The following is a 23340-nucleotide window of genomic DNA, read 5'->3' as shown; positions in this document are numbered from 1 at the left end:
AAGCATGCCATTCCTTATTAAATATACCATTCATTGGAATCTCAGTGAACCTGTCCAGCTTTTGCTTTTCAGCTATTCTTTGCATGATTTCTGTTTACACTTCTGCTTTTCAAAAGTGCAGTACTATAGTGGTCCTTGGTCAGGTTTATCCCATTAAATATTTCTGACTGGGTTTTATTTTGTTTCAGTGCGAAGTAAATTGAGAGAGCTAGTGGGAGCATCCACCAATTGGAGGTATGGTATTGTATATATAAATCATGGTACAATTGCATTTCTTAGAAGTTAGGGTTAGGGAATGCAATACAATTTATTCTTGCAGATTAATAATGCCTTGTAGCTACTTAATAGAGTAAACCAGTGTTTCCCAAAGTGTGGTACGCGTACCCCCAGGGGTACGGGAAGAGTTTGGTGGGGGTATGCATTGCACCGGAGTTTGGTGGGGATCACGTGAGAATATCCACTGCACCATGCTTAGCTGCGCTCACAGAACAAGGAAAGAAATAGGCGAGTATCACAGTTTTTACATGGGAACTGGGGCCATCGTACATCGTATCGCAACTCATTATGGCGGGAACTTCTGTGCATCCTTCACGCAGCTCGGGTTCGGCCATTTTTAAACTGCGGGAACATTAACAGTTGACGTTGAGCCGCGGAGCTGTTTAAACGCCGGAGAATTGCAGTGTTATCTAACAGTTTTGACAGTCTTGTGAGGCGTGACACGGCGTGAATATACTGCACTTCGTTACAGAGACAACTTACTTCTTTAATAGTTAGTTCTGGGCGCCTGTTATCGTGCTTTAGTAAGTTCCACTGATTTTGATTATTTTTATAAAATACAATTTAAATCCCTAACAGAGATTATGGATCGCTGGTTGAAATCTGGAACTATCTCGGGGAAAAATTCTAAACTGATTGTTCAAACTTAGATATGAACTTCAATGCTTTCTTAATGATAGATTTGAGTTGAGAAATTGTTTACATGACTGGAAATGGCTTTGTAAACTAGCATACTTAGCAGATATATTCTCTGTTTTAAATTGCCTCAACTTATCGTTACAAGGCAAAGAAATTTCATTGTTTCACGTTCAAGATAAAGTGAACGCTACCATCACAAAACTAAATTTATGGCAAAAGACAGTTGGGAATGCAGAAGTAGACTCTTTTCCCTCTCTTCATGAGTTTATAACAAGTTCGGCTACTAAAATTGAGGCTGATACTCTGAAATGCATAATACAGCATTTGGAGAGTTTGCAAGTTGGCTTGAAAAACTATTTCCCTGATTTAAACAAAAATATTGAATGGATAAGATATCCGTTCTACATTAACACAACATCCATGCCAGAAGGTTTGTTGCATGCGGAAGAAGAGCAATTGTTGGAGTTAGCTTCGGACGGATTCTTGAGAAATAAACATAAGGAGTGTACTTTAACATCATTCTGGTTACAAATGCAACATGTGTATCCGGTTTTAACAGAAAAAGTCCTGAAATACATCTTGCCTTTTCCAACTTCATATTTATGCGAAGTTGCTTTTTCTGCATTTGTAGACATTAAGTCGAAAAAAAGGAACAGACTATTGGACGTGGAACCGCATCTCAGATTAAAATTAACAATCAGGGAACCAAATTATGATGATCTGTCATCTCAACATAAACAATTTCATCCTTCTCATTGAATCAAATAAATGTTCTTTATAATATAACTTTTGTTTATTTTGCGTATGTACCAAAAAAATAAAAATAAATATATTTTGATTTTTATTAAAGCATATGTTTTTTATGAGGGGTACTCAGCGTTACGAAAATTATAGAAGGGGTACACATATGTCAAAAGTTTGGGAAACACTGGAGTAAACCTATGATTTAATTGACTAATGGGGGAGTGTGTGAGACTCAAATGCCAATTAAGTGCAAATGAGATTTTATACATGCCTAAACCATCAAACAAATTTTGTCCATTGCATCTGAAGTCTGATAAACTGAGATTTGATTGTTTTTACCCACATGACATAATCTGATTTTGCTTTACCCTTTCTCCAGAGACCATGTGCAAGCAATGAATGAAAGAAAATCCTTACATACACTCCTTGCTAAAACTCAAGCTGACCTGTCCCCTAGGAAAATGAAAGACAGCTATATAGAAGTTATCTTGCCTTTAGGAAGTCAGCCTGAAATAAGAGAAAAATATCTCAATATGCAGAACACAGTCAGGTAAAGATACACTATTTCATTTTTCAATAAAATTAATTGTTGGTGCTGTAACATGCATACAGATTAATTGCTCTGTAATATTTTAGATTTGGTCGAATACTTGAAGACCTTGACAGCTTAGCAGGTATGTGTTACTTATATAATTTAATTTTTTCTAGTGATCTGATAGGTTGGAAAAATTTGAACACATTTGGATTATATAACATCTATGTCATTGTTAATTAAACATACTGCATAGGAATAGCTTTGAAACTGGCTGTTATCTTTTGCAACCACTGAACTGATATTACAATTAGCATTGTTCTTAATGACTATGGTTCCTTGGGTAAGATGAAAATTCGTAATGAAGTGCCTCAGTGGGATCCGTGAAGGAAGGTAGAAAAATTTATTGATCCTTTGAATTTTTTTCTCCCCATCTAGTCTGAAAGCAGTTATTATGCTTAATGAATTACATTGAGTTAGTTATTTAGAACTCCTTTAAAAATACAGATAACATTATTATGACTTTCTGCATAATGTATTATTTTGTAGCAATGAAAAATGCTTCTGGAATAAGTGAGCATGTCATTTTTTCTTTATTGATTCATTACTTATATACCACCTTTTTATTTGCATAAACTCTATAACAAACATATAGACTGAAAGCTGAATATTAAGTTCTGTGTAATCCAAATTGAAAAACAGTGCAATCAATAAACTGTTAAAAGTTTGGCAGCAGTTTTTGTTATTTTCCTGCTATTCCATTGTTTACTAATAGAAGAGAATATATATTCATGTACATCAGGATTGAACTCTCAAGACCTTGGTGCTTTCTGAACTTGATTGTTCATTTGTAGATGTTTCATTACCCAACTAGGTAACATCTTCAATGCTAGAAGGGTTTGCTCATTGTTTGTATATAGTAGCTTGACCTACCAGGGTAGAGTGTATCCAGTACCCTAATTGAGGAACTACCATTTCAGACAATGAAGAAGTTAAAGAACAGCCTAACCAAGGAAGTACAAAGGAGAAAACAACACCCCCACCAACATTGCAAGCCACTGTACAATATTACATGTTATAATAAATAAAATAAATTATTCCTACTAGTCTTACTTTGGCAGACTGAACTCTCTTTAGTCATATTATAAGGCAGGTAGCTTATAAACTTTGTACATTTAAAAATGTATTTGGATGATACAACAATCATGGTGAAAGGTTTTCACCAGTCCTTAGGGGAAATATATAAGTTCAAAGAGTAATTAATAGAGCACCTTTGTTTATTTATTTGTTTACAGTTCTAATTTGTTATACTCATACAAAAAACGAAGACACTCTGAGATCTCCTTTATCGATTGTTACAGCACTCGTGGATAAAATTGGTAGGTGTTTAATTGTTAATGGCTTGATATCTGTCTGGGAAGTTTACACTGTGTTATTCAGTGAAAAGCAGCTGAAATTTAAACTCTGAAGGTGAAAAAGAGAAGACAAAGTTCTCCTGACACTTTTAGATGACAATTTTCAGGAATAACTACATGTTCTGATGGATATACATTTGTGGCCATCATGTCATTTTTGAATCTATCCTCTCCAATTTGCTCAAAAGTCCAAATGAATAAATATATCATTTCATAGGCTAGACGAGTGACCACCTTTTCTAAAGGGGTGCCAAAATAGTGCATGTGCACGCTATTATGCATGTGTATGCCCCTGTGCATGCATGCTCAATCCCCCCCGCACAGGGGGACAGAGTTTTTACTCTTCCCAGGCTCCGAAGCCTGTCCTGAAGCCTGGGGAGGGTGAAAACGGTCTCCCCCGTCCCCCAGAGGCCCCCCAGAAGGCAGAAGCAGATTGTTTCTGAACTTCCAGTTGGCCCATTGGGCCGGTTTTTCACCCTCCCCAGGCTTTAGGAAAGCCTCCGGAGCCTGGGGAGGGCAAAAAACAGGCCCAACGGCCCAACTGGAAGTTCGGGAATGGCAAAAATGGCCTCCACAGCTCTCCGGAAGGCCAAAAATCAGCTGGCTGGAGCTAAGGGCTGCTGTGCCGGCAAATATGGCTCCACATGCCACCGGTGACATGCGTGCCATAGGTTCGCCATCACGGGGCTAGACATTATATCCTATTATATCTTAGATACTGTATCTAAACAGAACAGAAAAGATTTGTTATTACTTTTTTCTGGAAAATTAAATAATTGCGTTTAACATTTTAAAAGACCAAATTCTTGCAAGATTGCCAAGAGAGTCAATGTTTTTGCTTAAGTTGCAGGAGTGCAGTGGAAAATAATTTATACTACAATGTTGCATGAAACTGCCTGCTGCCTGAAAAGGTTGCTGACCCCAAATTGATTTTTTAAAAGTAGTACTGTTCTCCGTTAGATAAATGTTGATTATCAGTCCTTAGAGTCTGTGCTCTGAACCCTTTCTTCTATCCTTTTAGGTTTATGGAAACAGCATATTCATCCTGATTGTGATATCAAGTTCACTGGGAATGTTTCCTGGGTTGGAAAAACTTCAATGGAAGTGAAGATACACATGCTTCAGGTTAATGACAGTGAGCTTCGTTTGCTCTGTTTCTGAATTTAAATTCTTACATTTGGCAAGCTATACTGTATGCTGTAATAAAATTCTGTGGCAGGTTAGCCAAATAGTAAAACAGTATTCAAAAGGATAAGTACAAACTGGAATGTAACACCCTTGTTTATTAAAGTGTATTTTGGTCTGTTTGAAGAGAATGTGATTTTTGACCGGCACAATTAAATTGACAGGGAGAATCTTACTTATGAACTCTTTTAAATAAATATTGGTAGTATGTATTCTACTTAAATTTCCTTTTTTTTTTCCTTTTTGGCATCCATAGAAAAAAATAGTTCAGTTCTGAAACTGTATCAAGTTTTAATTGAATTATCACAGGATACTGTTTCTAATGTTTTTCCCCCTCTCATATTCTCTTTTTTTAGTTACTTGATGGAATCTATTGCCCTGTGTTAGATGCAACTTTTGTCATGGTGGCCCGTGATCCAGAAAATAAAAGGTAATATTCCTAGCAGTTTATTTAAAATAATCAGTGAGGAATGCAAGTGATGGTAAAAGGCGATGAAGCTATTGACTTTCAATTATCGTGGAACTTCAGCCCCCATCAGCCCCTGGCTGTATGACCAGTGGGAAGCTGAGGGTTCTAGTTCAGCAATATCATAGGTTCTCCAGTGTGTTCAGTCAGGTATAGATGTTTCCATTTTTATCTGTAACTTTCAATTACAGGTAGTCCTTATTTAATGATTCCCATTTCACTATTGCTAAGCAATGGTCAGCAATAGTTGTTAAGTGAGATATCATGTGACCATGAGTTGCAATTTCATTCAGGCTTCCCCATTGACTTTGCTTGTTGGAAGCAACTAGAAAGGTTCCAAATGGGGATCACCTAACTGTGGGATGGTGCAACAATAGTAAATGCAAAGTTGCCAGGAGCCTGAATTGTGATTACATGACCATGAAGATGCTGCAACTGTTGTAATTTTGAATCATTTTTTCAGCGCCATTGTAATTTGAACAGTTGCTAAACATGTTGTTTTTAAGTGAGGACTCCTTGTATTGTGGATAGCTGGGAAGTGCGGCTCTGATTTCTGTGTCACCCATCCTTCTCAGATCTTATTTTTGCTCTCTATTCAATAAGTCATAATGTTATGGATTCACTTTGCTAGTTTTGAAATTGGCTTAAAGCTGTAGCAAAAAACTATGTTCAAAAGTATAGCATTGCATTTTTAATGTTAAACATATGTGTCTGAAAATAGTTCGTTGCTTATTTTATTATTTTATTTATTTGAGTCCCAGGCTTTAAAGGACTCCAGAATATGCAAAGGTTGACCTATTATGTTAGTATTTGTGACTTATTTTTTTACTTATACTGTTTATTTTGCCATAACTAGAGGTTTCTGAGTAGTATCTGGCCAGTTAAAATAAAACAAAATAATTCAATCAAATCATTTTTTTTTTAAAAAGTAGAATAGTAGAACAGAGCTAGATATAACATAAAAATCAGGAGCATCAATATTAATGGCAATAAAACTACAGTAGAATCTCTGGTCACGAACGCTTCTGACAACGACCAAATCAGGTTCCGACCAAAAAGTTCACAATATTTTTTTCGCTGCTGATTTCCCCTTTCCCCATTTGTTTTGTAAGCACCAAATTTCCAAAATGAGGTTCGGGTCATGACCAAATTGGTTTGTGACCAAAGTTATGGAACGAATTATGGTCACGACCAGAGGTTCTACTGTATAAGGCAGCAATAAAATGAATGGTGCAAAATACCAAATTATGTCAGACTATGTAGATGTATAGTATTTTACATTGAAGGCAAAAAGAAGTTTTAGAGTGCAAAGGTAATGAATGTAGCTCTTATTTACAATTCCTTTTAACAGCTGGGCCTTATTGTGGATTTTTCAGCTATTGTAGGATCCATAGATATACTTAACCCCAGACAGGTGTTATGTTTTCACTTCCCTGCATGCTCTGCCCCCCCCCCCGCCCCCATAGAACAAAACATGAGTCAACAAATAAACACAATACAAATAATTAAACCAGGTACAAAAACTCACGTTTGGATATCAATCATTCTAGCTAGCCAGGAAATCACACTAAATGTCACTCATCTTCGTTTGTTGTCATTAAACTTCTTTCCGGCAGCTTGCTTCTTGATTCAATTTTGTTCTTCAAATCGCTGATTGTTGCATCCCCGTTGGAAGAATCCTAATCGGGCAGCCTTTTTGTTCCTAACAGCCTTCAGATCTTACGTGCTACACTGTCCTAGGGCACTGCATTGACTGTCCTCTTTAGATCATTGTCTTTTCAAGTTAAATAATTTGTGTTGTTGAGTAACAATAAGAAAAAGTGTTGTTTTAAAACACTAAAATAGACATGCAGTTTTCTCTTTGCAAATGAACTTCTACGTAAGTAACTATGCTAGGTTGCAGCCAAAAACATTTCATTTCCCCCCTGTAATGCATATTGTTTTGATTTTTTCAAATATATCCTCAGACCAGCATTTGTCAATCCATTAATTGCTGAAACCCCCGAGGAGGAAAAAATCTTCAAGGAAGGAGAAAGTAAGTACTCTCCTAGCCTGGTTTTTTTTGGAGGAGGTAATGGAGAAATTTTGTTTTATGGTCATTCCTAAATAATTGGGGGGAAACATAGGTTCTTTGGGAGTGAAATAGTTTGGTACTTACAGCAATCTAAAACACACTTACAGATTTCATCAGTTTTGAAAAAAGGGTTGAAATAAAGCTGTTGGAAGCTAATTGTCATTCATTTTACATGTATCATTCCATTGATCAGAGAACAAAACCAGGCGGCTTGAATCTAGTAGGGCTTCTTTACTGAAGGTTGCTCCTACCGCAGATGAAAGAAATATTATCCACAATATGTTCCTGAATACTCTGGATTCAAGGTAGGAAGTTCATTTATAAACATTTATTACAATTTTCCAAACTCGATGCATTCCATGTATACAATATTAGGATTACAATTTGGATGACTCCCAGACAGTGTGGTGCAGCAGTTATGCTGCTAGACTGTGATTACATAGAGTCAGGTTTAAATTTATTCTGTCATAAGTGCACAATGTGTAACTTTGATCCAGTCTCTCAGCCTAACGTACTTCACAAGATGGTTGTTAACAAAAAGAATTGGAGGAGGGACAGTTTGAAAGCAGAATATGTTTATAGCCTAGTGATGAGGAAAGAATAACTAGATGTTCTTGGATTCTCCAACATCTATATCAAATATGGAGTCTCCAGATATTGTACTGCAATGCCATCAATCATCTTGCTTAGGTATCAGAGAAGACAAGGTAAGATATGTAGGTGAACCTAATTCAGGGGTGGGTTGCTGCCGGCATTACTGGTGGTTCGGTGCAATTTTGCCTGCATGCACTTGCTTCGCTCGCATGGGCACCAGTCACATGCTCTGTGCACGGGTGCAGTTCCCTATAAATAGATCTGCACATGCGCAGAACATTTAAAAAAGGAAAAAAAAACTTGCCCAGCCAAACAGGGAACCAGTTCAGAGGCGTGGCAGGCCTGGGTTGCTGCTGGTTCTGGCAACTCAGGCTGGTACACACTAGCGGTTCAGCTGAACCGGGCTGAACTGGTAGGAACCCACCTCTGACCTAATTCCCATTCATGGTGATTCCCATTCACAGCATGTGGATGAAGTGGTATCCATATAGTCTTGGGTAAAGGTTGACATTCACAATATTGGGATATGACAGTATTCTTAACAATTTTACATGTCATCTATTTTTTAGGACAGTAAGTTTTCGTAGTCGGGTATTACTACCCAATTCAGTATGGATGGAAGACACAAAATTAAAGGGTTTGGAGATCTGCCATCCACAGGTATTTACTGAGCTATAGCTGATGTAGACTAATCCTTTTGTTTGACTCTTGCTTCAAATTGGTACATGATGTGGTACTTTCTATAATACGGTAGCTATTTGGCAGTTTGATTTTTTGATAAATATTCATAGCCACAAAGTAATGAAACATCTTCAGAAATTTAACTGCTCTGTACCCTTAATATTTAAAGAAGACTTTGAAGCTATATTACTCAAGAAATGCACACCAAATATATAATGTATTACCAGTTTTTGCTTGTAGCTCTGACTGGTAGCAATTTGGAGGGAATTTTCCTTAATTTCAATACACTGCAGCAAAGACAAACAGTTTTGTAGTTTTATTAATCTATGGTTCTGAGGCATTCTCTTTTAGAATATAACAAAAATTTTCAAGAGAGTAGACAAGCACTTTTTATAAAACATAATTACATACATTATATAGCTTTTTTGTGTGTGCCTTTAAGCTAGGGTTGATTCTTGGTGACTGCATGGACAAGATCCTGCAGTTTTCTTAGCAATGCTTCTTGAAAATAGTTTGCCATTCCCAGGGCTGAGAGTGAAAGGCCCAAGGTCACCCAGCTGGCTTCACACCTAAGACAAGACTAGAATTCAATCACCCAGTTTTTAATTGGATGCTTTAACCACTATACCAAACTGGTTCTTGAGCAATAACTTATTAGCACAAAAAACAACAACACTTGAATCAGGCAGTTACTGGGAATCATGCAAAGATAGCTCTATGGATCTTATCAGTGGTTCTTTTCCCTTCCAGAATATAATTACATACTTCATATCCTTCCACATTGGTTTTAGCAGAACTTTCTAGAAGTTTGACTAAATAGCTTCTACCTTGTTATTATATGCTCTGTGTTTGCTGATTTTGGTGTTCTGCACAGAGTAATGACAAGTATGTCATTAGAGCAAAAGTAGCATTTCAGTTGATAGATAGAATAAACCTGTATTTATCTCATCTTGTTTTATAATATACAAGTGACAGGTTGTTGTGGTTCTGTGTTTTCAGAATCTGCACTTTGATTTTTTTTAATGGAATATTCTAATAATACAAATTGCTCTTCATTTTAAAGAGCTGAGGATGTATGCATGTAGGTGTACACTGTCAGGATTTTTCAAACGGTGTCTTGGGATTGTGTGTGTTTGGGTTCACCAACAAAACCGCGATGGACAAATGAGCGCTGACAAAATCGCTAATTGATTTTCGACAAACTACATAGCAATAGCAATAGCAATAGCAGTAGACTTATATACCGCTTCATAGGCCTTTCAGGTCTCTCTAAGCGGTTTACAGAGAGTCAGCATATTGCCCCCAACAATCTGGGTCCTCATTTTACCCACCTCGGAAGGATGGAAGGCTGAGTCAACCCTGAGCCGGTGAGATTTGAACCGCTGACCTGCTGATCTAGCAGTAGCCTGCAGTGCTGCTTTTAACCACTGCGCCACCTTGGCTCTTAGTGGGACGCGTATATGTATGTTATAACCCTAACCCTAAACATAGTGGGACGCGTATACGTATGTTATAACCCTAACCCTAAATTTTTTTGATTTTATTGTGCTTGTCATCGCGCTTTTGTCGTCGCGCTTTTGTCATCCTGAATTTGTCGGCGCGATTTTGACATCAAGTTTTAATTGGCGCTATTTTATCAGCGCGCATATGTCTATTGCACAATTGTCGGGTCACGGTGTGTCTGTTGGTCATAATAGCTGTGGTGGAGGGTGTCACTTTTGTTTTTGAAAAGCTTAATCTATTTGCACAAAGAGAATGGGAATTCTGTCAGTCTTCCCTGGGCTTTGTCTGCACCGTGAGCAATTGCAGTTTTATACAGTTTATAAATCCCTTTAATACATAAATTTTAATTATGAAAAGTAAGTGGTCTATTTATTTCTTGCCCACTCTAACCCCATTGAAGTCATTAAAAAATCTATCATTTTAGGGAATAACTGTATTATAGTACATGGTTTGATAACCCCTATCTTTAGTAATTTGTGTAAATGCTCAAAATTCATTCGTCCTATGGATATTTGTCAATATAGGAACGCAACATTTTCAACAGAATCTTTGGAGGCTTTCTCATGAGAAAAGCATATGAACTTGGTTGGGCTACTGCCTACAGCTATGGGTAAGTATTAGGCTATGTCTCTCTTCCTCTCACTTGAAATATACCATTGCGAGAATATTAGGGAAGGATGATGTCAATATCCTTTCTCTATATTAAAATGTTTTTATTTTCCATTTTTCATTTTCATACAGTCACATATATACTGTGCATAGCTGGGGCCATACTACATTAAACAATAATCACAGCAGTTCCTCTTGTCAACAATACCCCCCAAAATAGAAACCCAATATACCTCTTCCACTCTCCATACACCTCTTTCTTCCGCCCCCCTCCAACTTTCTATCTTCCCTCCATCATTCCCCTCTACCCTACTTCCCCTCCCCCTCTACCACTCCTCTCTCCCAGTCCACTCCTTCCCTTCCTTCTCCCCCTCCCTCCCATCCTCTCTCCCGCCCTCTCTACCCCTCTTTCTTCTATCCCACTCCTCCTCCCCTTGGTGTATTTCTACTATATGTCAATGTATTCAGCTTGTCCTATTTTTACAGAGAAATTAAAGAGAAACAGTATACATGTGAAATCGCATTACATTGAAATCTAACACATAGGTCAATATCCTTTCTCATTTAGCATCTGTTGCCAGGCTTCTTCCCTTGCTTTGCACAATCTGAGCAAGAAGCATAATGCACTTAAAATCAGTGTAAACTAGTTATTAAATACTTTTCTAAGTCACGTCTCACCTTTCCTCATTCTGAAACTGAATTGACTAAAAATATACATTGTTTAAAATGTTACAAGTTGTCCTTGACTTACGACCACAATTGAGCCCAAAATGTCTGTTGTTGTGAGACATTTGTTGAGTTTTGCGCAATTTCATTATCTTTCTTGCCACAGTTGTTAAGCGAATTATTGCAGCTGTTAAGCTAGTAACATTATGTTAAGTGAATCTGGCTTCCCCATTGACTTTGCTTGTTAGGAGATCGCAAAAGGTGATCACATGACCCCCTGGGACATTACAACCATTGAGTCAGTTGCCAAGTGTTGGAATTTTGATCATGTGACCACGGGGATGCGGCAATGGTTGTAAGTGTGAAAAATGGTTAAACATCATTTTTTTCAGTCCTGTTGTAACTCTGAATGATCACTAAATGAACTGTTGTAAGTCAAGGACTATCTATATAAGCATACAACAGAAAATGAGGGAGAAGGTTGGTGGGAAGATGCTGGGGAGATTGGGGAGAAGGCATATCAATGGCAGGTATGGGAAAATGCTGAAGCCGTTGGGATAGATAAGTTGGTGGGAAGATGCTGAAAAGGGGATGGCTAGCAGAAATAGCAGCCATGGAAACATTTTTGGAAGATTGGAACTAGAAAAGACCTTGGAGATCTTCTAAGCCAAGCAGGAGACTGGTCCTCACTGTTAGAAACTTTCTCATTAATTCCAGATTATTTCTCTCCTTGATTAGTTTCCTTCATTTCTTGTCCTGCCCTCTGGTGTTTTGGAAAATCAGTTGACCCCCTCCTCCTTATGGCAACTCCAAATTCTGGAATACCACTATTATATCCCCCCCTCGTCCTTCTTTTCTCTAGAATAGCCAAACCCAAATCCTGCAACCGTTCTTCATGTTTTAGTCTCCAGGCCTTTAATCATCTTAGTTGGACTTTGTACTTTTTCCGAAGTCTCAACATCTTTTTTGTAATGTGGCAATCAAAACTTGATGCAGTATTCCAGGTGTGGCCTTACATAGGCTTTATAAAGCAATATTAATACTTCATGTGATTTTGATTCTATGTCTCTGTTTATATAACTAAGGATTGTATTAGCTTAAGTGATCATCCACTAGGACTCCAAGCCCCTCTCACAGTTACTGTTTTTGAGCAGATGCATAGGAAAATAAATAAATAACACTAATTAAATTATATTAACTACCATACCATTTTCTTTTCATTTTCTCAAAAACCACTTAATTTTAAGTCACTATGTGATTATACAATTGTAACTATATTGCCTGATATAATATTTTCACATATTTTAGGTTGGCCCAGTACAGTTAAGACTAATTTATCAATACTAATTGTATCAGATGACAATGAATATGGATGTAATTTAAGAAATGCAGGAATTGAGATTTTATTCATCTGTTAACCCCGTGTGGCAGAAATAACTTTGCTGAGATGATAACATCAATTCTTTCCATCTCATTCTGAGTAGGAAACAGATAATACTTGATTTATGACCACAATTGAGCCCAACATTTCCTTTCCTAAGCAAGACTGTTGTGAATATTGCCCCATTTTCTCGCCACAGTTAAGTGAATCACTGCAGTTGTTAATTTAGTAACATGGTTGTTAAGTCAATCTAGATTCCCCACTGACTTTGCTTGTCAGAAGGTTGCAAAGGTGATCACGTGACACTGTGACACTGCAAGCATCATAAGTATATGCCAGTGTCCAAATTTTGATCACATGACCATGGGGATGCTGCAATGATGTGAAAAACAGACATAACTAACTTTTTTCAATGCTGTTGTAACTTTGAATGGTCACTAAATGAATGGTTGTAACTTGAAAACTACCTGTATTGGGCTCTCACAGCAGTCAATATTACCAATTCAAGATTGTGGCAGCTGTAAGAAACAATATTTATTTAATAAATAAACAAGCAACATTGCAATAAAGTCAAGTCAATAGCTATTGATGATGTTACTAGACAGTGTGTAAGGAATAGATATCACCAGTGCAGAGAAATAGAGAGAAAAGGTTGAGAGTTTACTGTTAGCTATAGAGAACTGCAGTAGAGAAAAGACAGGAGAAAGGATAATTAGATTATGTTGACAGGAAATTTAGTTTGAGTCTATGTTATCTTATAAAGTTGCAAAGATCTTGTGTTTCCTGGAGGCATTATTTTTAGGTGTATCCTTTAGCACTTGATCAAGTTTCACTTACAAAGGAAATTATTAAGATCATATCTGATATTACCGGTTATGTATTTTTATATTCAAATGTAGGGATGGCACTAGTGGAAAGGAAAGCAAGTGCAGTATAAATCAAATATTTTTTATTTGAAAATCATGTTATTTTTGAATGGGTGTGGAATTCCACATAATAATTCACCTTATTCTTAGATAACATACATGAGGATCAGTTGTTATTTTTACTTGTAGTTACTGTACCTTCTAGTAATAGCTTATGAATTGTAAAATCAGCTCCTTGGATGCGTAAGCTGATTTTAGCTTAGTGAAATAATGAAGTCTTTATACTTGCTAGTGTGTGTATAATATGCTACAATAAGCAGTTATGAATTTGAGCAATAATCAATATGATTTCTTAAGATTTTTTTACTGGATTGTCATGAACACCTGAGAATCTGTAGTCCAATGAGTTTGGAAAATATGCATAATTAAATTTCTATTTTATAAACTAATATTTTATACCATTTATTAACAAATTTCAGGATCATAATAAGTTTCTAACATGGAATATAATTTAAAATATAAAACAATCCATGTCCATCTTTTAAAAGTATATGTATGTGTAAATATGCATAATTACAGTATTTTTTTCATACACCAGAAACGCCAGACCTTATGTGGTAGCTGTGGATGATATTATGTTTCAAAAACCAGTTGAAATTGGATCCTTACTATTACTCTCTTCCCAGGTAATAGACTAACTAGATCAAACTAACATTAAGAAGTTGGATAAATACTGATCTTCTTTAAATACGGGAAGTTCTTGACTTAAAATGGAAATTGGGACTGAAATTTCCATTGCTAAGTGATGTGATTGTAAAGTATGACTGCTTCGCTAGCAATCTCTGCAATCATGGTTGCTGTTGTTAACTAATCTGAACGTGATTGTTAGGTAAGGCAACTTTCTGTCTTCTCATAACCAAAGTCAATGGGGAAGCCAGCAGGAAGTTGCAAATCCCAAGCTGCCTGGTAGATGAATGACTGGGGGAGTATGTTGGAGAGGGAGCAAAGGAGTGCTCAGAATTATGGGAGTTGGTGTATGATACAAGAGTGTGCAAATGGCTGCCACAATGCAAGCACAGAGTTGCTGGCAGAGAGTACTAGGGTAGGGAAGAATCTCCCTGTAATGGCTCCTCTCCTAACTTGAGAAAGTAAAGACTCTTGAAACGGATTATTTCAAAAGGAGCCTTTAATCAAGCAGGATGGAAACCATTAGAAGCAAAGCAGCATCTGAAAACCTTTAGGCCATGCAAATGGGATTAAGATGATGATGACCTCTCCCCTTTGTCCGAATGCAGATTCTGACCAATACACAAGTGTGAAGATGCTTCCTTAACTCTTCTGCCCTGGGAGTCAATAAAGCACACGTTCCCATGGCTATCTCTAATTAGACATCAAAGTTATATATCATACATGGCTACCATAAACATCCCTCCAGAGATATTGGGACCTTCAGTCTCCCGGTGACAGGAAACCAGTTGTAAAGTTGTAAAACTCAGTTGTTTCAGATGTAGCTAATGATTTAATTCCGAGGCTCCCCCGCCTCCCAATTGAATGGCAGTATCACTATTAGGGATCTGACACCCCCATTGACTTGCAACCTTCCCTGATGTCTTCTCCACTGACTTTCTGTAGAAGCCAATAGAGAAGGTTGCAGATGGTAGTTATGGAGATTCTCAGTCATACAGGTTGTCCCAAAGGTGCTTTTTCAAGAGGCAACTGGACTTTCTGGTTTTTCTTTGAAGAAGTTTCGCTAAAAGAATTAAAACACATCAAGGAAGCCCTTAGATTAGAACATGTGACTATCCCAAGTGGGCCTTCATCAAAAGACCCAACAGGAGCTCCTCTATAAGAGACAACAAAGAGAACAATAAACAAAGCAACATCATTCCATATGTTGCAGGCATATCAGAACATCTCAGGAGGATCTTCAATCAGCACAACATATATGTACACTTCAAACCCAAAAATAAACTAAGGCAAAAGTTTGTGTACCCCAAGGATAATACACCCAGATACAAACTGAGCAATGTGGTATATGCAGTGAGCCATATGCAGATCAGTACACTGGGGAAACAAGACAACCACTTTATAAACACATGGCACTACATAGAGAACAAACCCATTAAGACTAGATTCAGCAGTCCATCGGCATTTAAAAAACAAAGGCCACTCTTTTGAAGATAGAAAAGCCCACATTTTGGATAGAGAGGAAAGAGGGGAGGCCATCTATGTCAAAATTGAACAGCCCTCTCTCATCATCTATCTCCAATTTACAACAGTCCTTTCAACACTTCCAAGAAAGCTCCACACCTATTTGCACCATTCAGGTGATCCTTATGACATAAACATCCAGGCCTTAAATCAGTGGTTCCCAAACTTTTTCAGTCCACCGGCCCCTTGGTGCTACAAACTGATCCTCAGTGCCCCCCACCCAGTGGTGGAATTCAATTTTTTTTACTATCAGTTCTGTGTGTGTGGCTTTGTGGGCACAGCTGGGGAGGGTCATATGACTGGGCAGTTTGCACGACGGAAGGAAGATAGTAACAGTAAAATTCAAAACTGTAGCAATTAATTGCATATTTATTCAAAATCCAATTTAAAAACCTTTTTAGTTAATGTTAATTCAACAAAATTGTTGAACATGATCCAGTGATATCAGGTTTTCAAAGTCTAATAGTCATTTATCAAGAACCTTAGTAACTAGTAACTTAGTAAACTCAGTAAAATTTAGTAACTAGTTTACTGTTCAGTAAATTCTTAATGTGATGGATGGACTTGATGAAGAGATACCAGTTTCCCAATGTCTGGTTTTAAGTCACTTAGCAGGAGTCTTAAATCACCACGTTCAGTAATCTGGAGTCGATTTCTTTGCTTGGAGAGAAGTTGGATATGACCACACTGAAGCCACGTTCCACCAAATATGATGTTGGAAATGCAACAAGGAGCTTCTTAACCATTGTCCATAGTGCAGGATAGCAATCAGAAATTTCTTTCTGTAACCAAAACTCTTGGTACGATTTCTTAAACTTTGGATTCAGCTCAATGTCATTTTGCAGCTCTATGAGTTGTTCCTCCACTACCCCATCTTCCTCAGGATCTGAAAATGGATTTATCACCCAATCTGGAATTTCCATCAAAAAAAAAGATCCTGATATCACTCAGACATCTAAGTCTTAGAATGTCAGAGAAACAACTTTAGCTGGATAGTCACATCCCTGCAATAACATCATTGTAATTTTCAGTTTCATTAATTTCCACAATATCAACACTAGCTTTGCTACTAACCTCTTCCAAACCATCTGTATAGTCTTTAAGATTTGGTGGTCTAAATATCAAAAACGGTTGACTCACATCACACATCTAAGCATAACTGAAGTACAATCTATTTTTCCTTTAAAAAAAAAAATCTCAATTTTGAGATTTGTATTACTGTTTTCATCCAGTTCCCATCCAAAAATGGCAAGAAACTCTGGTGTCATTTTTTAAGCAACCATGGACAGATAATTGCTCATACTTGCCTTAATATTATTGGCCAAGTTTCTTATTGGCTATGCTAACCAACAGGTGCTCTGGTCATTGTTAACCCTGCTGCAAAATTTATGTGTGCACATATCCACACATACAAAGGCATACAATATAATCTTATCTCCTTCAGATTGCCAATTATTTTGCACGACACAGACATTCTGCCTTTAAATGCTTACGTGGTTTCAATGGCTTAACTTCTGCTCACCGAAACAACTATTCAAAACCAGTAATTCCGCAAGGAGAGAGGATGGGAATGGGGATATTTCAAAAACTAAACACATATCCTAAAAGAAAATCCATCCGCAACCAGCACTGAATGGAGCTTTTATAAGCTTTAGAATAAATGAGCTGGAAGGGAGATCTTGGAGATCTTCTGGTCCAGCCCCCTGCTCAAGCAGAAGAACCTATACCAGAGGTCTTCAAACTTGGCAACTTTAAGACTTGTGGACTTCAACTCCCAGAATTCTCCAGACAGCTATGGACTTCAACTCCCAGCTATGCTGGCTGGAGAATTGTGAGAGTTGAAGTCCACAAGTCTTAATGTTGCCAGGTTTGGGGACTCCTGACCTATACTATAGTAATATATACATATAGTATACTATACCTATATCAAAGAAAGCTCCCTTGATTTTAACAACATCCGTATTTCCAAGGCTGGAATGGAAGATTGCAATGCAAGCTCCCTCCTGCTGGTAATCTAAACCTCCCTAACCAAAATCCACACCACCAAAAGGGAGCAACCGCACTTCCGCTCATCACCCCCTCCCCCCAGTTACTTTTACTCAGCAGTGTCTCCATGCAAAGGAAAAGCATGGCACGAAATATGTGACCATTTTTTAAACAGTGGCAAAGAGCTCTCTCGCAAGCTCAACTAGAATTCAATTGGTGGGGTTCCCCCCCCTAACAACACTGTGCACGATCTCCCCACCCACTGACCGTTTTTTAAAAAAAAACTTTTCACAAGCCAAGCCAGTCGTTAAGACGCCGGCGGTGTTGCAGGGTGGGCGATTGAAGCGGTGTGCACCCCTCTCCTGGGAGGAAGGCGGTGATTGGAGGGGAGGGTGGTGACATTGCTTAAAGGGAAACCAGCTATTTCCAGGTTTGTTTGGGTAATTTCGTCCTCCTGCCCGTGCCGATGGGCTTTAAACAGTTCATCTTCTGCTCGGCAGCTTTCTCCTTTCCATCTGAGAATTAGCTAAGGGGAAGCTACCAACCTAGGGGCGACGCCCTCTGCAGCCAACACAATACATGATCTTTTTTTCCTTGCCCCCTTAGCGCCCCCCCGCTGCCCCCCTTGCCTCTTAGCGCCCCCCTGCCGCCCCCTTGCCTCTTAGCGCCCGCTGTCATCCCACTGCCCCCCAGGGGGCAGTACCATCCACTTTGGGAACCACTGCTCTAAATAAAAGAATGCAAATGACCAGCTGTCTGCAAGGAGTAAAAATCCTTCCATTCAGATTAACAGAGTTGGAAGGGATCTTGTAGGTCTTCTAGTCAAACCCCTGCTGAAACAGGAGATCCTACACTATTTCTGACAAATGGAGTCCAGTCTCTTCTTGAAAGCTTCCAGTGACGAAGCTCCCACAACTTCTGAAGGCAAGCTGTTCCATTGGTTGATTGTTCTCATTCCCCACCATCCAGTCAAAGCTGAAGCTTCTTGGATGAGAAATGAAACGTCTTCAAAGAAAAACCAGAAAGTTCAGTTGCCTCTTGTAAAAGCACTTTTGTTGCAGATGGTGGTTACGTAATAGCGAGGAGCATGGCAACAAGTTGGAAGTGTGAACTAGTTGCCAAGTGTCCAGACTGTGATCACATGACCAGTGGGGCATTGGGATGGCTGGAACTTCAATGACCAGTTGTAACCAATCCTCATAATTTTGAACTATTGTTGAACAAATTGTTATAGATGAGGACTATCTGTAATGAAATGCTTTATTTTATTGCATGCTTTATTAATTTTTGAAATTCTATACCCAATAACCAGTTGATCCTAATTTTTAATTTTAAAGGTTTGTTATACTGAAAAAAATAACATCCAGGTTCGGGTTCATAGTGAAGTTTATGATCCAGACACCAGGGTACACCACACAACCAATGTCTTTCATTTCACATTTATGATAGAGAAGGAAATACCAGATGTTGTTCCCAAGACATATGGTGGTGAGTAATCATTTCACTAATTAAGCATTCTTATGATGCTAAAGACAGGAACATTTGTTTTATCTGGAAAGAGCAGGCTTAAAAAATTAAGAAAACTAATATTTTTTTAAAATGTGAAAAATAATAAAGGCCTGAGCATCCAACTGATCATGTGATCTTATTAAACTTGACATTTGTGCTTTTCTTTCAGAATCTATGTTGTATTTGGATGGAAAACGGCACTATGATTCAGTTATGAAAGAAAACACAACATAGGATCAGCACAGAATTATAGCTTTGGATGGCTTTGAAAATTCAAACATACTGGTTATCAGAAAACTGAAAAGCATTTTTACTCCAAAAACAGTACAGAAATATTATAAAGGTTTTAGATTTCTATCAAAGTATTTTTGTTATTATTTATACAAATATTTTAATGTTCTCATTGCATATATTCTTCATATGGCCAGCTTGGCATCACCTCTGTCAGGCACACCTGTGCCAAGTGCTAAGGCAGGACTTCCCCCAGACCCTCTCTCCCTCTCATTATAATCTTCCTTCCTCCTTCCTTCCTCCCTCCTTCTTCCTTCCCCTCTATCCATTTCCTTCTTTGCTCACTTCCCATCTTTCTTTTTTGTTCTCTCCTCTTTCCTTTTCTGTTTCTTCTTGGATGCTCAAATGCAAAAGGGGAAACATTTATCCTTTTGTTTTGTTTTGCTTTTACAATACCAAAAGCAGATTTTCCAACATGGTAGTAAATACAAACAAAACACAAGCAGAGGAGAGGAGTTTTAGTTTCAGTTTCAGAGCTGCAAACTAGTTTGCAGCTTTTGTACAGAAGTTAACCTAAGCCACACCCAGGCTCCTTGCTGTCTCTTGCTCTTGCTCACCCAGCAAATACTGTTTCAGTTTCCAAACAGCCCTCATTGGCTGACTTAGTTGCTATGCCTATTCATTGGCTGACCTTGTTACCATGTCTCTGCCAGTATGTACTCTCTCACACTGACAGGACGCTAGCCAGATGAATACTGATGGATGTTGGTAGGCAGAGGCAGATTTTTTTCTTATTTTCCTCCCCAAAAACTAATGTGCGTCTTATATTCTGGAGCATCTTATACTCCAAAAATACATTACATCATAATAATGTTGTAGTTTATAAGGAAATATAGACTTTGAATTTTTAAATCTGAGTTATTGATACCTTCCAGGCTCTTAATTAATCTTTTTATATTTAAGTTTACCTACATTGAATAAAATGACTATTTAATAAAACTTTAAGCAGATATTTGAATTGCAATTATTTAAACAGGGGTACTTTATTTAAATAGGGGTACTTATTTCAGCTTTTCACCTGAACAATATTGGTAACAGGCTTGAGTGCTACTTTGCTCTAAGACCACAGCAAGCATCACTAAATTTTTAGTAGTTAGGGATGTGCAGGTATTTATTTTGGAACATTTTGTTTCCATGTTCCTGCACAAACAGTCCTTTATGTTCGCTATTTTGTTCCTGTCATTAATTCCTATTTTCTTCTACTTCAGGATAGTTCTCCTGTCATTAATAGAATGGCGAAAAGTTTTGGTTACAATGTGGAATTGGCTAAGTGGGAAAAACTTTGGATACTTAGTCAGAAACTAACAATGGCTACAGCGAATAAATAAAATCTTTATAAGATGCTCTACAGATGGCATCTCCCCCCAGCAGGGCTCTCCAAAATGTTTAAAAATCTGGCCCCAAATTGTTGGAAGTGTAAAAAAACACCAGGCACTTTTTATCATATGTGGTGGACATGCAATGAGGCAAAAAAATATTGGAAAATGATTCAATCATGGTTAGAACAAATGGTGGGAGACCAAATCTTGTTTAAACTGGAAATTTTTCTCCCAGGTATAATACCAGATGGGTTTAAGAAAGATACACTTTATTTAATTATACATGTACTAACTGCAGCGCGCATAACCTATGCACAATATTGGAAAAAAGAAAATGCACCATCAGAGCTAGATATAATCAGAAAAGTGTTGGCCTGTGCGGAAGCAAATAGGCTTACTCTTGAACTTAAAAATAAAGGGGAATCAGAATATTTTGAAGTCTGGAACAGATTTTTTGACTGGTATAAGACAAGGTGACAAGACTGGAACAAACTGTGATTGGACAGAAGGATAGACAATGTATTAAATAGGCTAATTGTTAATGGTTGAGACTAGCTGTATATAATGTCGCTAAATTTCACTAAGTTTAACTAGTTTTAAATTATACTCTTCCATCTATTAACCTGTATCTTTCCAGTAGAAAAACAGTCTCATATCTTCTGCCATTTGTGGTGTCAGTCCTCTAATCATCTCCTTAATCAACTTTGTATGGACTCCTCTTAGCAACTCCTTGCTTATAAAACCTCTCATGTAATTTCGATGCCCTTCCGTTTCCTTAATCACCTTATCTTTGATTGTCAGTAGTGTTATCAATGATGTTGCTAGTAAAATTTCTCTCTTTAAATCCATAAATTATTTTGTTTTTTCTTCTGTATCTTGCCATCTGGGGTAGATTTCCCCTCCAATTTAATTCCTCTTTCAGTTTTCCACTTTTTCCATTTTCAGAGACAAACCAATCACCATAAATATCAGCAAATTTAATTTTTTTATATTCATTTTCCTCTTCGATTTTTAGGATTTTAACCACCACTTTTTCCACTTGATAAACATCTCTAACTTCATCATATTTTACTGTTAGATGCTCTTCCAACTTCTTCTCTATCCTCTCATGTATTTGATAATTTCTGTATTTCTGAGAATATCTTTTGCAGACTTAAAAGTTTCTTTCTGCTGTTGAAATTGTGCCATTTATCTTCAGCTAACAAACACTGCTGCTTTAGCTTAGAAGGTTTTAACAAGATTAAGCATAGATTCACAATAAAGTTTTATTTTCACTTTTCTCTGGTTAAAGATATACTTCAAAGGGACATCTGTGTGCTTTTCTTCTTATCACTCTCTATAAACAAGCAGAGAGACCTTGGAGTGCTGAGCCAGGATAATCAGTGAGAAAAGTAAGAGTGTTTTGTTTCCAATACACAAACCTCCAACCTCCGAGTAGCAGTGTTATTGTTGCAATTTTCTGTTACTTTTTGTATCTTTTTTGTATTTCAAGTTAAAAAAAGTCCAATTCTTGAATGAGTTAGAACACCCACAGTAATGAAAGAGGAGAATTTTAGTCCATAGGTTACAAAGAATAATAAAAGAAAAAAATAGAAGAAAACTTAACCCATTCGTTTTAAAAGGCTTGCATAAATTCCATCCATGAAGATAGCATTTAAAAAGTAAGATAACCCACTGTCCAAAACCATTCCAAACTTAATTCCGCAGCTTATTTCTTCTGTTCTCCAATTTAAATTAATTTTAAGTTTTTTATAGGCAGTCTCTTTTAAAATGGCAACAATTTCTCACCAGCTGAAAACACTTTCTCTTTCCATATCCTTCTGTTTTGGAGCCACCATGACTTCATCAGCCTAATGGCTGGATTTTTTGTCGCCGGCTTGAAGAACTTCTCTTGGATCCATCAAGGACTTTGCAATGTCCCTGAGATCAGCAATATGTATTCTTCCTGTTCACCATCTCTGCAGGACAGTTTAGGTCCGATTGGACCACCCAGCAGCAAAAGTATCGGCTGCGGTCTCAGAGCATCGAGACCGCACGTCAGTATCGTCGCGATGTTGGCTCCTCCTCATCCTCATGTAATCCCAGACACATTCGATGTTGTTGAGATCAGGGCTCTGTGGGGGCCATGCCATCACTTCCAGTACCTCTTGTTTTTCTTTACACTGAAGAGTGTTTAATGACTTAGGCTCTATTCTTGGGGTCGTTGTCCTGCTGCAGAATAAATTTGGGGCCAATCATACGCCTCCCTGATGGTATTGCATGATGGTTAAATATCTGCCTGTATTTCTCAGCATTGAGAACACCATTAATCCTGACCAAATCTCCATTTGCAGAAATGCAGCCCCAAAGGTTCAAGGAACCTCCGCCATGCTTCACTGTTGCCTGCACTCATT

At 37.7% G+C, this 23340-nt stretch overlaps 1 protein-coding gene across 3 annotated transcripts in view; it reads left to right on the top strand.

Moving 5' to 3' along the window:
• The window catches only part of ACOT9 (acyl-CoA thioesterase 9), an 83224-nt gene that overhangs the window by 23468 nt on the left and 36416 nt on the right, over nt 1–23340 (top strand). For 2 of the 3 annotated variants that reach the window (XM_014072762.2, XM_087726501.1), the window contains exons 4-16: nt 189–234; nt 2039–2209; nt 2296–2333; nt 3487–3570; nt 4628–4731; nt 5148–5221; nt 7225–7292; nt 7525–7636; nt 8495–8585; nt 10634–10719; nt 14230–14317; nt 19166–19316; nt 19507–20580. In XM_014072762.2, coding sequence (XP_013928237.2) covers nt 189–234; nt 2039–2209; nt 2296–2333; nt 3487–3570; nt 4628–4731; nt 5148–5221; nt 7225–7292; nt 7525–7636; nt 8495–8585; nt 10634–10719; nt 14230–14317; nt 19166–19316; nt 19507–19571 — 1178 coding nt within the window. In that variant the 3' untranslated portion in view covers nt 19572–20580. Of the gene's footprint in view, nt 1–188; nt 235–2038; nt 2210–2295; nt 2334–3486; nt 3571–4627; nt 4732–5147; nt 5222–7224; nt 7293–7524; nt 7637–8494; nt 8586–10633; nt 10720–14229; nt 14318–19165; nt 19317–19506; nt 20581–23340 lie in introns of those variants that run through there. The other variant, XM_087726502.1, reaches the window with a different exon arrangement.

The sequence above is a fragment of the Thamnophis sirtalis genome, unplaced genomic scaffold (genome assembly GCF_051295495.1).
Source record: "Thamnophis sirtalis isolate CommonGarterSnake01/CBP01778 unplaced genomic scaffold, rThaSir2_p1.2 scaffold_12, whole genome shotgun sequence".
Lineage (NCBI taxonomy): Eukaryota > Metazoa > Chordata > Lepidosauria > Squamata > Natricidae > Thamnophis > Thamnophis sirtalis.
This window is presented reverse-complemented; position numbering and strand designations above follow the sequence as displayed.